The sequence below is a fragment of the Arthroderma uncinatum genome, assembly GCF_011692745.1.
Source record: "Arthroderma uncinatum strain CBS 119779 chromosome Unknown scaffold2, whole genome shotgun sequence".
NCBI classification, from domain to species: domain Eukaryota; kingdom Fungi; phylum Ascomycota; class Eurotiomycetes; order Onygenales; family Arthrodermataceae; genus Arthroderma; species Arthroderma uncinatum.
In genome coordinates this window covers 1,681,466-1,693,621 of record NW_022983864.1, presented here as the reverse complement: position 1 = coordinate 1,693,621, position 12,156 = coordinate 1,681,466, and the positions used below count along the sequence as shown (strand labels likewise).

The 12,156-nt window shown below is 49.2% G+C and overlaps 4 protein-coding genes across 4 annotated transcripts; 2 read left to right on the top strand and 2 right to left on the bottom strand.

Annotated features, from left to right (window-relative positions):
• Positions 1–822: 822 nt before the first annotated feature.
• Positions 823–3,033, bottom strand: GIQ15_02462 (uncharacterized protein; the record flags this gene model as incomplete). The annotated part of the gene is made up of 1 exon (XM_033549879.1): positions 823–3,033. One exon carries the CDS (start codon positions 3,031–3,033, stop codon positions 823–825), a length of 2,211 nt encoding a protein of 736 aa, XP_033407040.1.
• A 2,220-nt stretch (positions 3,034–5,253) lies between these two features.
• GIQ15_02461 (uncharacterized protein) lies at positions 5,254–6,309 on the bottom strand (the record flags this gene model as incomplete). Its single annotated transcript, XM_033549878.1, has 1 exon — positions 5,254–6,309. The coding sequence occupies one exon, from the start codon at positions 6,307–6,309 to the stop codon at positions 5,254–5,256; it is 1,056 nt and encodes a 351-aa protein (XP_033407039.1).
• A 665-nt stretch (positions 6,310–6,974) lies between these two features.
• GIQ15_02460 (telomeric DNA-binding factor trf1) lies at positions 6,975–9,722 on the top strand (the record flags this gene model as incomplete). The annotated part of the gene is made up of 5 exons (XM_033549877.1): positions 6,975–7,068; positions 7,199–7,638; positions 7,694–8,347; positions 8,406–8,606; positions 8,898–9,722. The coding sequence occupies 5 exons, from the start codon at positions 6,975–6,977 to the stop codon at positions 9,720–9,722; spliced, it is 2,214 nt and encodes a 737-aa protein (XP_033407038.1).
• Positions 9,723–10,393: 671 nt separating this feature from the next.
• On the top strand, positions 10,394–11,580 carry GIQ15_02459 (uncharacterized protein; the record flags this gene model as incomplete). Its single annotated transcript, XM_033549876.1, has 2 exons — positions 10,394–10,966; positions 11,113–11,580. The coding sequence occupies 2 exons, from the start codon at positions 10,394–10,396 to the stop codon at positions 11,578–11,580; spliced, it is 1,041 nt and encodes a 346-aa protein (XP_033407037.1).
• Positions 11,581–12,156: the final 576 nt, after the last annotated feature.

The window sequence follows — 12,156 nt, the reverse complement described above, 5'->3', positions numbered from 1 at the left end:
CATCATCAAGACGAGGTCTGAGAACAGGAAGCATGGATATCGAGGTTCAAGTGGACAGTGGCGCCGTTCCAGCACCTCCGGCGTGCAGGCATCTGGTTTCCCTGGCCCTGGCTCGAGGTGCAATCTCTTCTCTTCTCTACCATTTTCTTTACCACTTCTTTACCATCTTTTTACCATCTTTTTACCATATTTTTACTTATATCGAGGAGGCAAAAGATGAGATGCGGTTGGCCTTTCTCGATTGGGAAACCAAGATGCCACGTGAAAGTAGTCTTGGCATCGGAGTTTTCTTTTTCCGTTCATGCTTACATAATATATTAAACCTCCAACATTTAGATCCCTGGATATAACGAAGATGTTTTATGAGATGTTTTATGGGATGGAAGGCGAGACAGGGTGAAAAGACGCATGCACTGGGAGTCGTGGTCGGCACGATAAAGAAAAAGAGTCATATCTTATTGAGTTAACTGCCCTGTACCGTCATTTCAGCTCAATATCCCGGCCCCAGGTGACAGCAGCCCTCGCTCTCGACAAGCTGGATGAGAAGAAAAGAAAACAGATTCCGCCCCCCCGGCCACTCCGACTCTGGCGTGATTTAGCTTCAACGTATCAATACGAGCACTAAGAGAGATACATAAAAAGGAATGGGTAAGGAATGCAACTTTCAGGCAGAAGGGTGTCGTCACATCATGTCATCGTCAACTATTAACTGCTATCAACTCCATAACTGAACGCAATGCACAATTAAGAAAGGCAATAAAACAATGAGGAACACAAGAGTAGATGAGGGAGAGGAGGAGATAGAAGATGGTAACAAACCCTTTAACCAAAGGCTCGGCGCTCGCGCTCCTTGCGATATTTGTCTAGCGCCACCGAGTCCTCGTCGCGGAGAAGCTTAAAGAACCGGCGCACGTCCATCGGATTGGGATCTGGTCGGCGTCTAAGCAAGTCCATCCATGTGGACTCGGTATTGGCTGTTGACTTTCCGGTCTCCGTCTTTTCGTCCTTATTGTTGTTGGATTCCGTCTGACTGGCTCGTCCAGGGCTCCCATCCACATCCCCGCCCCCATCAAAGGGTGGTAAATAACCGTGAGCGTTGACCTTCTGTTCAATTGCAAGCGTCTCCACTTTTCTAGAGTCTCGCTTTCTACAGTTCTGCCTGCAGGGTGTGAAAGAGAGTGGGCTCTGTTGTAAGGTGCTTAGTTTCTTTGGCGACGTGTGATCCTTCGAGGACCCGACAGCAGCGGGATTTCGGGATGTTGTCGGTGCTTTGGTGGCGGTGGTGCCTTGTCGGGGGCCCTTAGGGTCTACTATTTCGAGTCGAGCGCTTGCCCTTGCTCGTGGCACTTCAATCCCAGAGCTGGTCATGTATTCAAAGGTACCCTGGGAGCTACCGCCATTGTCGGAACGCCGGGAATAATTATCGAGTTTGCGGCCCTTGTGCGTGCCTAGCCGGGTCATATGCGCTGTCACTTTGGCCAATTCCTGGAAGAGCAATCCAAGGGGCTCGTTACGCTTAGCAGCCGCCTCGATCTTCTGATAAATTGCATTCAGCTCTGGAGGAGGCACCCAGGTATTGTTTGGCTCAGCCACCGTCTGGCCAGTGGGTGAAGTTATGATTCTCATGTCATCGTCATCATCATCATCATCGTTAATCTTGTCAAAGATTCCTCCTGTCGGATTAAAACCTGGCGTCGTCAAGTTATTTGCAGTTCCAAGTTGTGGTAGGCCTGCCAGATATCCATTATCACAGTAAGGCTCCGGGGATAGATACGGTGACTCGCTCATTTGGATAGGGGACATGAAGCCATACGCATCGCTTACACTGAACGAGCTCCCTCCCGTATCTGGTGGCCCGGACCTATGGTAGGCGCTCTGGAAATTCACGCTTGGAGTACAGGGTGCAGCCGCGATATAATCTTGGGCACCTGCATTTGGGAACTTCGATTGAGCTTTGGTTGTCATTGCAGGCTCACTGCTGGGGGCAGTCCGCAAGATTGTCTCAAGGTTCTCTTTAAGTACTCTAGCAGCGTCGAGCTTTGTAACTAGCTCCATTCGCTGTATAACGAGAATTTTCTTGCTGGCAGGGTCAATATCCCAAGTGTGTACGGCCATGTATCGATCCAAGTTCGAGAGCTGTGTGGAGGTCGTTTCGAACTCTTGAATGGCGTTCTCAAACATATTGTTAAGGCCACGAGTATCGATAACTGGAGTCATGCTCTGTGCTAGGTTTGCCCCTGGGGTCGTAGGACCGATAAAAGGGTTGAAGGCACCTGGGGCCTGGTACATCTGGACTGGGTTTATTATTCCCAACCCTGGGGTTGTGGGATATGGCCCAATGTTACAAACCGGGCCCACGTACTGAGTCTGGGATGCCCCCTGACCTTGGTCAGAGGCAAGCTGTGGAATACCTGCTTGGGTATAATACTGTTGAAGGTTAGGAAACGGAAAGCCAGGCTGATCCGTCTGGCCTTGTGACATTGATATCCCGTCCATCCCCAAGTTCCCTAGATTCGAAATGAAGTTCAGACTCCCCAGCTGGCCTGGTGTCGTGGAGTTGATAGTACCAGATGAAGCTACCGCGGGCGTCTGATATCGAGTACTTCCCACTATAGTGGTCCCTTTATTAATTTGACTGGTGGCAGAATCCCGCCGTCTACTGGCCTCTGGCCGGTTATTATTATCCATTGTCGTACGGGTACGCCGACGTCTTTGGGATCCACCGTCAGCCTTCGACCCTTCTTCCTTGACGATTTTAGGGTGATTTGAGACGCTCGGATTTTGTTGGCTTGCGGGCTCTGACCGCTTCACCGGTGGTTTGAACTCTGGTGTGGGGCTTGCTTGTATGCTCATTGGGACTATACGGCCACCAGCAGTAACTCGATGATGCTTCGGTGAAGCATGCTCCTTTAAAAATCGAGCAAACCCTTCGTTCGTCTGGGCGGTATTTCCTTCAGGAGCGTTTTTTGGCTGACGTATCGGAAATTGGACATGTGTTGACAGGGATGTATGGTAGCTTGCCTCTGTGTCCATCGACATGTTCGTAGACGTCCGAGTATGGTTGACTGATCTTTCTCTCAACACGCAGGAGCCGGATCCCAAGGATCTCCGTGCTATAAAAACAAAAAAGAGAAAAAAATCAGTATACCTGCAACCCCCACGATGTTGTTACAGATTCATTTTACTTACCACTGCCGAAGAGGCTACCAATATTTAGCCGCCTTGGGCTATCCTTCTGTCCCAACTGTTGCCCAATATTCAATAACGTTTGAATATCATATTTTCTGGGCTTCATTTTTGTGATACTAGAAGATAGGCTGCCTTCGGTAGTCATCTGGGCAGACTCTGTATCTTCAAATATTTGGAGACGATTCTTAGATTGGCCTTCATTCCCAATATTTAAAGCCCCTTGGAGAAGCGACGACGGGGCTGGAGAAAAGAAATGATAAGTTAACGTGGTCTTTAGTGTATATACTGAATATGATGGACTTACCAGGCCCCTGAGCCAGAGCTGCAGCCATCGCTTTTGATAGCTGTTTAGTGGCCACCTTCAGTCGCCGTGTGTTGATTCCGGGGGTATGGCAGCGGTAGTATCCAACTTTCAACCGTCTTCATACAGTAACAGCAGGGAAATATTGTTGATTCCTCCTTCGCCCGTCTGAAGCTGCAAAGAACAGTCGATGACCCGTTACTAGGAGGCGTGTGTTTTCGTCCGTTGCTTGCCTCTCCGGCCACCCAGCTTCAGAGACCTTCACTATCAAAGATATCCGAACTGGGTGCTATTTGAAGTGAAATCTGAGCAGGTAACTTGATTTTCTGCAGTATACCCTTGATATCAAGATCTAAACAGCTGGAAGTTGACGAGTACTGGACACCCCTACTGGAATAGGGTCAAGAATGAGGATGACAGAGCAAATAAGAAGCTGACAGCCTTTCTGATGGCGCAGTTTATGCAGAAAAGCTTCTCTTGGTCTGATAGATGGGCTGGAAAATGGCGGTTTTCCTGCTGTAAAGAGGCTGCTCCTGCAATATGGAAGGAAGGGAAGAGAGCGAGATAGAGAACTGGAAGGAAGAGTCACAGAGTAGGAGATAGAAAGAAGAAGTGAGACGGAAGCGAAGAAAAGGAAGAAAGAAGAGGAAGCGAGCTAGACAGAGTGAGAGGACCAGCTGTCTTGCCTGGGCGTGTTGTTTTATTATCAGGGAGCATCGTCGGCGCAGCAACAACACCTACACACTAATAACAATAACAACATCATTGTTGTCCCATTCAGGGTATTGATATTGTGAATAACCAATATGATATTGTCACTATGAGTCTTATTGTGCGGCATGACAATGGAAGTAGGTTTCATCTTTAGAATAAATCAACTGCCACATTTGAATATATTGAAGCTACTCCGGACAATAACACAAAGAACTACAGGATATAATTGCTGATAAAACACCCATGCATGACTTAGAAGCTTGTCATTGACTCCGTAAATATATTTCAATGCTCCACCTACTGCCAAATACTAGTCAAGAGAAAGACAGGGGATACCGAAAGCCGAAGCACCAATAATTGATAGGGTTAAAGATTAAACAGTTTCACAGTCTCTGGCCGGATTAGCAGCAGGGCTCAACAATGGCTCCGTATCACTATCATCGCCAGTGGTTTCCGTACAAAAGCTGCGATTAGGACTGATCCCCCTCCTGCCATATCTGCGTGTCAACCAACTCCAAAATTCCATCATCACTGGTGCCGTCCGTAATTGTTATTACAGGGCGGACCAGGATTGCCTCTCCGTTGTTTATTCGCATATTATTAGAGCGCTGCCTAATCAACTCAACCAGCGAATCTAGAAGGGGCGCGAGACCTATAACTGTAACTATAATCGTAAAAAGCAGCAATTTAACCGGCCTATCTGTCGGACAATGTTTTTCTGAAGGAGTGGCAGTGTAGGGGTAGCAGAAGCTGCTATCGCTGTAACATTCCAGGCACCACTCCGGATAAGACTTCATGTTTTCTACCATCTTGGAGACAAATTCCTTGTAAGGCATCGCAGTCTGAGAGAGGCTATTTCCAAACATCGGATAGGATTTAAAAAGCGTCTCTGGGTCAGCAGCATTGGTTCCATTTCGGAGCGAGAATCGGACCATCAGCTTTGTGTCGTTGGTAGGGTATTCGATAGGCCCGCCGTCTTCCTCGACACTAAATAGCTCGATCATCATCGATGCTCCAGGATTGGGGATACCGTTCAAGTCGTCTCGATGTTAAGGTGAAACGGCAACGTTTATGAAGGCCATCATGGACTCGTGCCCTCCAAAAATTAGAGACAATTTATTAGATGCACCTTTCGTGGCCTCATTATCCCTGAGCGCATGCAAGACCATATGAGCCAATGTTTTGCCCCCGATGGCAAGAAGTCCATTCCTACCCAAGATGTTGTCTTCACCCCTCGAAGTAGCATGCGCCCATTGGTTTGCGAGGTGGCGTGCTTGGCCTATATCAGCACTAGAAATTGTGCCTCGGGCGGTTGAGTTGTGGAGGTACTGGTAGCTAAGATACTCGTAAATCATAGGTGCATTGAGTAGGCTTAACATGCTGCGGTCGTAAACGTTGAACAGCAACTGTGGATATAAATCTTTATAGAACGAGTCGGCTTGTTCAATAATCTTCTTGTACTCTGGAGTGAAGAAGAAGTTCAAAACTCCAGCCAAATGTAGTGGGCAATGCATATTCCCAGAAATATAGGCGGACGTAGGGTCATCGAAGCTATAGGTCGAGATGAGTGGATATTGGTACCCGTTTAATGGACAGTCAACCAGGCTGCCATTGACCTCTGCCATATTACTCGGGAGTCTAACGGCCAGGGATGGAGGGTAAAGGCCCTGCATAAACGCTTGGGCAGACGCGACCATATTTTCGGCGGACACCGTAGAAACGCTAACCTGACTATTTTCCAACGAGACCGACAAGCCTTGGATCCTAGACAAGGATAGGCTGGGGTTTGAGCTCGGCATAATGTAACGGCGTCTAAACGCAGAACCGGCCCCAGCTAACTGTTGAGCACCGAGGGGTGTAAGAGTCCCGGCTGCGGGCAAGCCATAAGGCACACTTTCTCCGTATCTTGTAAAGACGACTGACCCCCACACAACCTGCCGGGGAGTGTTCTGGGCCCAAGAGGCCTCAAGTAGTGAGATGATCAATGAGAAATAGAAAAATAGATACATGTTGGCAGCAGCATCTAGTGTACTCAATACTTGGACAAATATCTTTTGGGGATGCGCAGCCTTGAAATAAGAGAGAAGTGTCCCGGTCGAAACCATTGAGCTGCAAGAATCCAACCTGGATGAGAGTAGAGAGTGCTTAGGAAGTCCGGGGCGCCAGGCTATTTTCAACCCGTCAGTCAACAAAGGAGAACTTGGTTTTAAACGGCCAGCAGAGCAGGAGCGCCTCGAACCCCAAATGTTCAACGTAAATCCCAAGACACCTCCGATATCTGATGACTAGTGTCATGTTTGATCCAAGCAAGATCAGAATCTCCGGAAAATGCAGACTACGGAGATATTGTACTGAGATATCACTGCGTATCATGATATCATGATATCCAGGTGCCAACAACATATTGGCGTCCTCCGTACGGAGTATATATAACAAGTACTCAGTACTGTAGGTTCATCTCCTACCCAGGTGACGAGTATCGACTGAGATAATATCCATTGCCATCAAGCAACCAGGCTCCTCGTGGATATCATCGTAGGTAAAAGTCGTAGCAACTGTATATCAAGAATGTTGAAGTAAGAACTGATATGTCCCAAAACGGGCTAGTTAGGGCATGGAGACCAGCCCTAAGGAAGCCCTAGAAAGCGTCCCAAAGGAGCTAGCCCTAAGTCAGCCCTACTTCTGCGCCCTATCCCTAAACCCTCATTACTGCTTCTGGGAGAAAAGCCCTGATATCTCGACGCTCTGAAGCCCTAGTCAGCCAGTCAGCATGACCGATCAGCAAGCCGGAGATCTGCCCAGAGACGACGAGTCGGCCACCGACAGGCCACCTTCGACTGCAACGCCTTTAACGGAAGGCAATGGTATGATTTTTTCAAAGCGAAACCCTGCTGCCTCTTACGCATAGCCCATCTGCCTTTCCCCCCTCCCAAATCGTGGTCTTTCCTGCATTGGCGTTATGGGAGAGCTGGTATCTAACTATCAACATTATAGAACAATTGAAATCAACCCGCCCACTCCAGGATGACGATGCATCCTTACTTCCAGACGCGAAGCGACGACGGACGGACGCGCCTGGCGGGGCTGCTGCCGTCTACGAAGTCGCTGGAGCTGCACTGGTGCCATCGGCGAACCACCAGGATGACCCAAGTACATCCTCGCTCGCTGCCGTGAAGAGTACCCCAACAGGCGCTATAGGGCTGGATGTTAAGCGTAACCAGATCAAGGAGGAACTGGAGGACGCACTGAGACCAACCACCCAGGCATCATCGGCGGAAAACGTAGCTGAGGCTATATCTCACCTCCTTGACCAGACACGGAGGGTAGAAGATGCTAGCAAGCAACAGGTCGGGCATGCTGAGCCCTCTAACTCGACGTTCCTAAAGGCAAACTCGAATCTAAAGTTGCAGAGTCTCCCGATTCTTGATAACCTGGTGAGTAGATGCTACGCTTCAATGGTTGGTCTACATGCTAATGCTCTATTGCTAGTCTACTCAGATGCTCTGCTTCGTCGCCCGTACAAACTTTCAAGACCTTAGTACGCTAGTGTTGGACCCTCAGTCTGAGAATGCGCAGTCGTATTCCACCTTACGCTCCCTATTCGACCATACCAAGAAGGTTTACACAACAACCCAATCCTTCCTGTCCGCGTCGGATCTGGGGTTCACGGACTCCAGTCAGGTTGAAATAATCCGAAAGGCAAACCTGGCGTCATTCGTGTTCAGTCTGTTTGGAACTCAGGAGATAGGGTTGTCCGACCTGCATGACCACTTCCTGGATATATTCGTTCCAGAAGGTGGACGGCTCCTTAAAAGTCAAGCTGCCCTATTTCTAGAACTGAAAACGCAAACATTCATTGCCGCCATGAACAACCCAGCTCGACCAAAAGCTGATATTTTATACGAGTTGTTTCCCGATAACCTTGGTGTCAAGCTACTGGCCCGAAGACCTGGTACTCGACACCCTGCTCCAAGCGAGACCGATTTCGTTAAAAGAGCCTGGTCGCGACGGGATATCCTTCTGGGAGAAATAAATAACCCAGACTCGGCCAATACGTTGTCTGAAAAATACCTCTGGCAAGACTTCTTAAGAGATGTTAGCATCTATGTGAGCAAGAATATCGATTCTATCACCACTCAACAGGTTTGTTGCCCTATATTATTGCAAGTGTGTGGGGTATACAAGTACTTACGATTAACAGGCCAAACGATCCAACAAAATAAGATCACCAACTTCGCCGCAGGAAGAGGAGATAGAATCCCCAGGCATTGCCCTGGAGACGCAATTTCCTGTAGCTCCTCCAAACCCACCAGAGCCGGCTCCTGTTGAACGGAGGATTGGAAAGGTTGACCTTGTCGCAAGAGCTGCTCGTGCTGCACAGATTGCTCTTCAAGGTCAAGGCGTGAGGAGAGCCAGCGCTCCTACCGCTCCTCCAGTCAATCAACCTCAGTCCTTGCAACAGCAACCACCACAGCAACAGCAGCAGCAGCAACAACAGCCACAGCAACAGTCACAACAACAACTACAGCCACAGCAGCAGCAGCAGCAACTACAGGCTCCAGCTGTAACTCAGGCGTCATCTCCACCTCCGCCTCTACAACAGACAGCCCCCCAACCAGCATCACAAAACCAGCCTACCACCCAAGCCTCCTTTACTAATTATGCTCCTGCTCCTACATCTTCCGCGCCGCAGTCAACACATCTTCCATTCCTTCAAAGCCACTTCCAGTTCCAGCAATATAGCCCACAGGTACCGCCTGAACCTTCGGCTATAAGGGCAAATGCTGCATCCGCCAGTTATGGATACATGCCAGGAGTCCCCCATTACTCACAATCTGAGCCCACCCAAATTCTCTACGAACGTGCCAGGCTTGCAACTACCACACGATCTTCCCCAAGTAGTCGTCGTGCAGGTCTCCCTAGCCAACGACGTCCATGGACCACGGAAGAAGAGAATGCCTTGATGGCAGGACTTGATCGCGTCAAAGGGCCTCACTGGAGCCAGATACTATCAATGTTTGGGCCCGGGGGTACCATCAGTGAAGCTCTCAAAGACCGTAACCAAGTCCAACTCAAGGACAAAGCACGCAACCTCAAGCTATTCTTCTTAAAGAGCGGAATAGAAGTTCCATATTACCTCAAGTTCGTCACTGGGGAGCTCAAAACTCGTGCACCAGCACAGGCTGCAAAGCAGGAGGCGCGAGAAAGGGAGCGTCAACAGGGCGAAGAGGATAAAGCGCATGTAGAGGGGATTGAAGGGATGATGGCGCTTGCTGGAGCCCATGCATCAGCCTCCGTTGAGCCCTCTATCGGGAGTATAGAGTCGCATCCCAACACGCAACCAAGCACGCCGGTCGTCCTTCCACAGCAACAGGAGATGCATCATCAGCCTGACCAAGACCAGCATTCAGCTGAACGGTCCGCCGAACAAGTGCTATATCAAAGTCTGACCCAAGACCAAAAGTCAGACAGCATGCAGATGGATTCTCAACGCAATTACGTGGATCCTTCTCTGTAAACTTGCTATTCCCTCCTGGATTGTGTATAGGAGATACATGGTTTGATGAAGGATCACTTGGTTTCAATGGTTTATACGGTGGTAATTGTTCATTGCGGGAGCGTTCACGGCGTCTCAACTTGTTTATTTTAGCGCTTTACTGTTATACAACAGTCTACCATGTATATCTATGTCCTTAATTCGGGTTATGCCCGGGGCTTTATTCCTATTGCTCGTCCCTGGTTCCGAGTAAACTTTTCGCCTCATCCCTAGCAGTAACCGACTTCACAACCACTTTTGTAACCTGCCGGGATATGCGAGACAAGAGAACCCTCGCCTTGAATACCGCACAGTATCCCCTGCAAAAAGATAAAGAGAAAAAACCAGTCTGTGCTGGCGACCGACTGGTGTTGCTGGCGTTGGATTTCGTGCAGGCTGACTGCTGCATCCCAGAGCGACTAGCCAGCTACGAGCATCCCCAGTGCCAAAGATTTCGACCATCCGTTCAACCTGCTGCCTCAAACACAGGATTCCATCCCATCTCTTTATCCTCATATACCTTGACGGCTTCAGCATCTCTCGACAAAGAACTACCGTCCTTCAAAGAACGGCGCGCGTCTCAGCGAAGCTCACCGCATCCTTGCCCTTAAGCTCTTATTACCTTCACCGTGCATACACACATACATATCACTATGGCCGAATCAGATTCATCACAGCCACCACCTCCACAACCACAGTCGAATCAGGCGGACGTCGCACAGCCATCATCACAAACTGTGGCCCAGGATTCCATGAGCCCAGCACCAAAGGCTAGCACTTCGGCCTCGCCACCGCAGACGCAGATATCTCCAACGCTACCACAGGAGACAGCACCTTCAGCAACCCAGAGCAACTCCCAGTCACCCATAAAACGGCAATCCCCAAGTTCTAACCCGGCATCTGAGCCTGCAGTGACTGCAGGAGGTGGGGAAGGGATACCAGCTGCAACCGAGCCGAAGGATGACGATATAAGTTCAAGAGACACCGGTATCAAAGTCAACTCGACGGGAGATATCACCATGGGCGGAACAGAGCCAGAAGCCGGAGATTCTGCGGCACCTGAAGCCCCTGGAGTTGCTGATGCTGCAGGTACGGCGCCGACGAACAGTGCCCCAGCTGCTGCGGTGCCTACAGGGCTCAACGGGATCGAATCGATAATACCTCCGTCCAAGAAAGATACAAGCTTGAGAGAGTTTCTGGGTCAGATGGACGACTTTGCGCCTATTGTATGTTTGATTTATTATCATCTTACCTCCTACCCTGGGCTATATCAGATCACCCTCGTTTCATCATTATATCATGATATATTGGAGGCAAAAGTCTCGCATATCTCTTAATACAAAGATGAATAGCTAACCTGTTTAAACTACAGATCCCAGATGCCGTGACTGCCCATTATCTTACCGTTGCCGGCCTTCCACCACCAGGAATCGGACCAAACCACACCCCACCTCATCTCGCTCGCCTGCTTGCCCTAGCGACCCAAAAATTCATTGCAGATATTGCTGCGGACTCGTACCAATATTCCCGAATCCGCAGCTCGAACAGTGCCTCGTCCAACAACCCCATGGGCAGTATCAACGTAACTGCAGGTCTCAGTAACGTTGCTCAAGGTGGTCAACCCGGCGGTGCTGGCACTGCTGGAGCTGCCGGAGCTGGTGACGGAGGTAGCAAGGGAAAATTAGGAACTGGCGGATTACACCTTGGTGTTCAGCGGTCTGGCTTTGGAGGCGGCGGTCAGGGTGGTACTCAAGGCAAGACCGTCCTTACCATGGAAGATTTGGGCATGGCCGTTGGCGAGTATGGAGTTAGCGTGAAGAGAGGCGAGTTCTACCGATAGGTTGTCGGCAGTGGAATACTCTTAAGGCTATCGTTCGTTTGCTATTTCGAGATTTCGCGCCTCATTTGAATACCCCTTTCATTTACTTATCTGTCACTGGGTTTCGGCTAGGACTCGCCTGACTTAGAGCTCCTCACGGTGAATAGGGCTGGCGCATTTCTAATTCATGGTTGATAGGCGCATATTGTAGGTCGGCATCAGGTTGAAAGGGGGAGTTGGGCTTTATATCACTACTTAATATCTTAGGCCATCTATTGTTGTTGAACCTTGTATCAATTCAATCCGAAATACGATGGTGTCTCAATAAACATTGAACAATGAATAAATGGTATGAAAGGTTTCAATATTGTATAATGTACAATTGCTATACTCAATAGTAATACAACCAGCAATAGTGTAGATGTAGGGAAATATAAAGCCCAACGTTCCATCCATGCTGCGCAATTTCTCGGTTCCCCCATGCTAAACGATCAGGTAATATCAACGCCTAGTAACCAAAATCAAATGTTTGGCTTGTAATAAGCCAGCCCAGGAATGCAAGAGCTAAATGATGGCCCGAGTCCCAAGATACTTCTT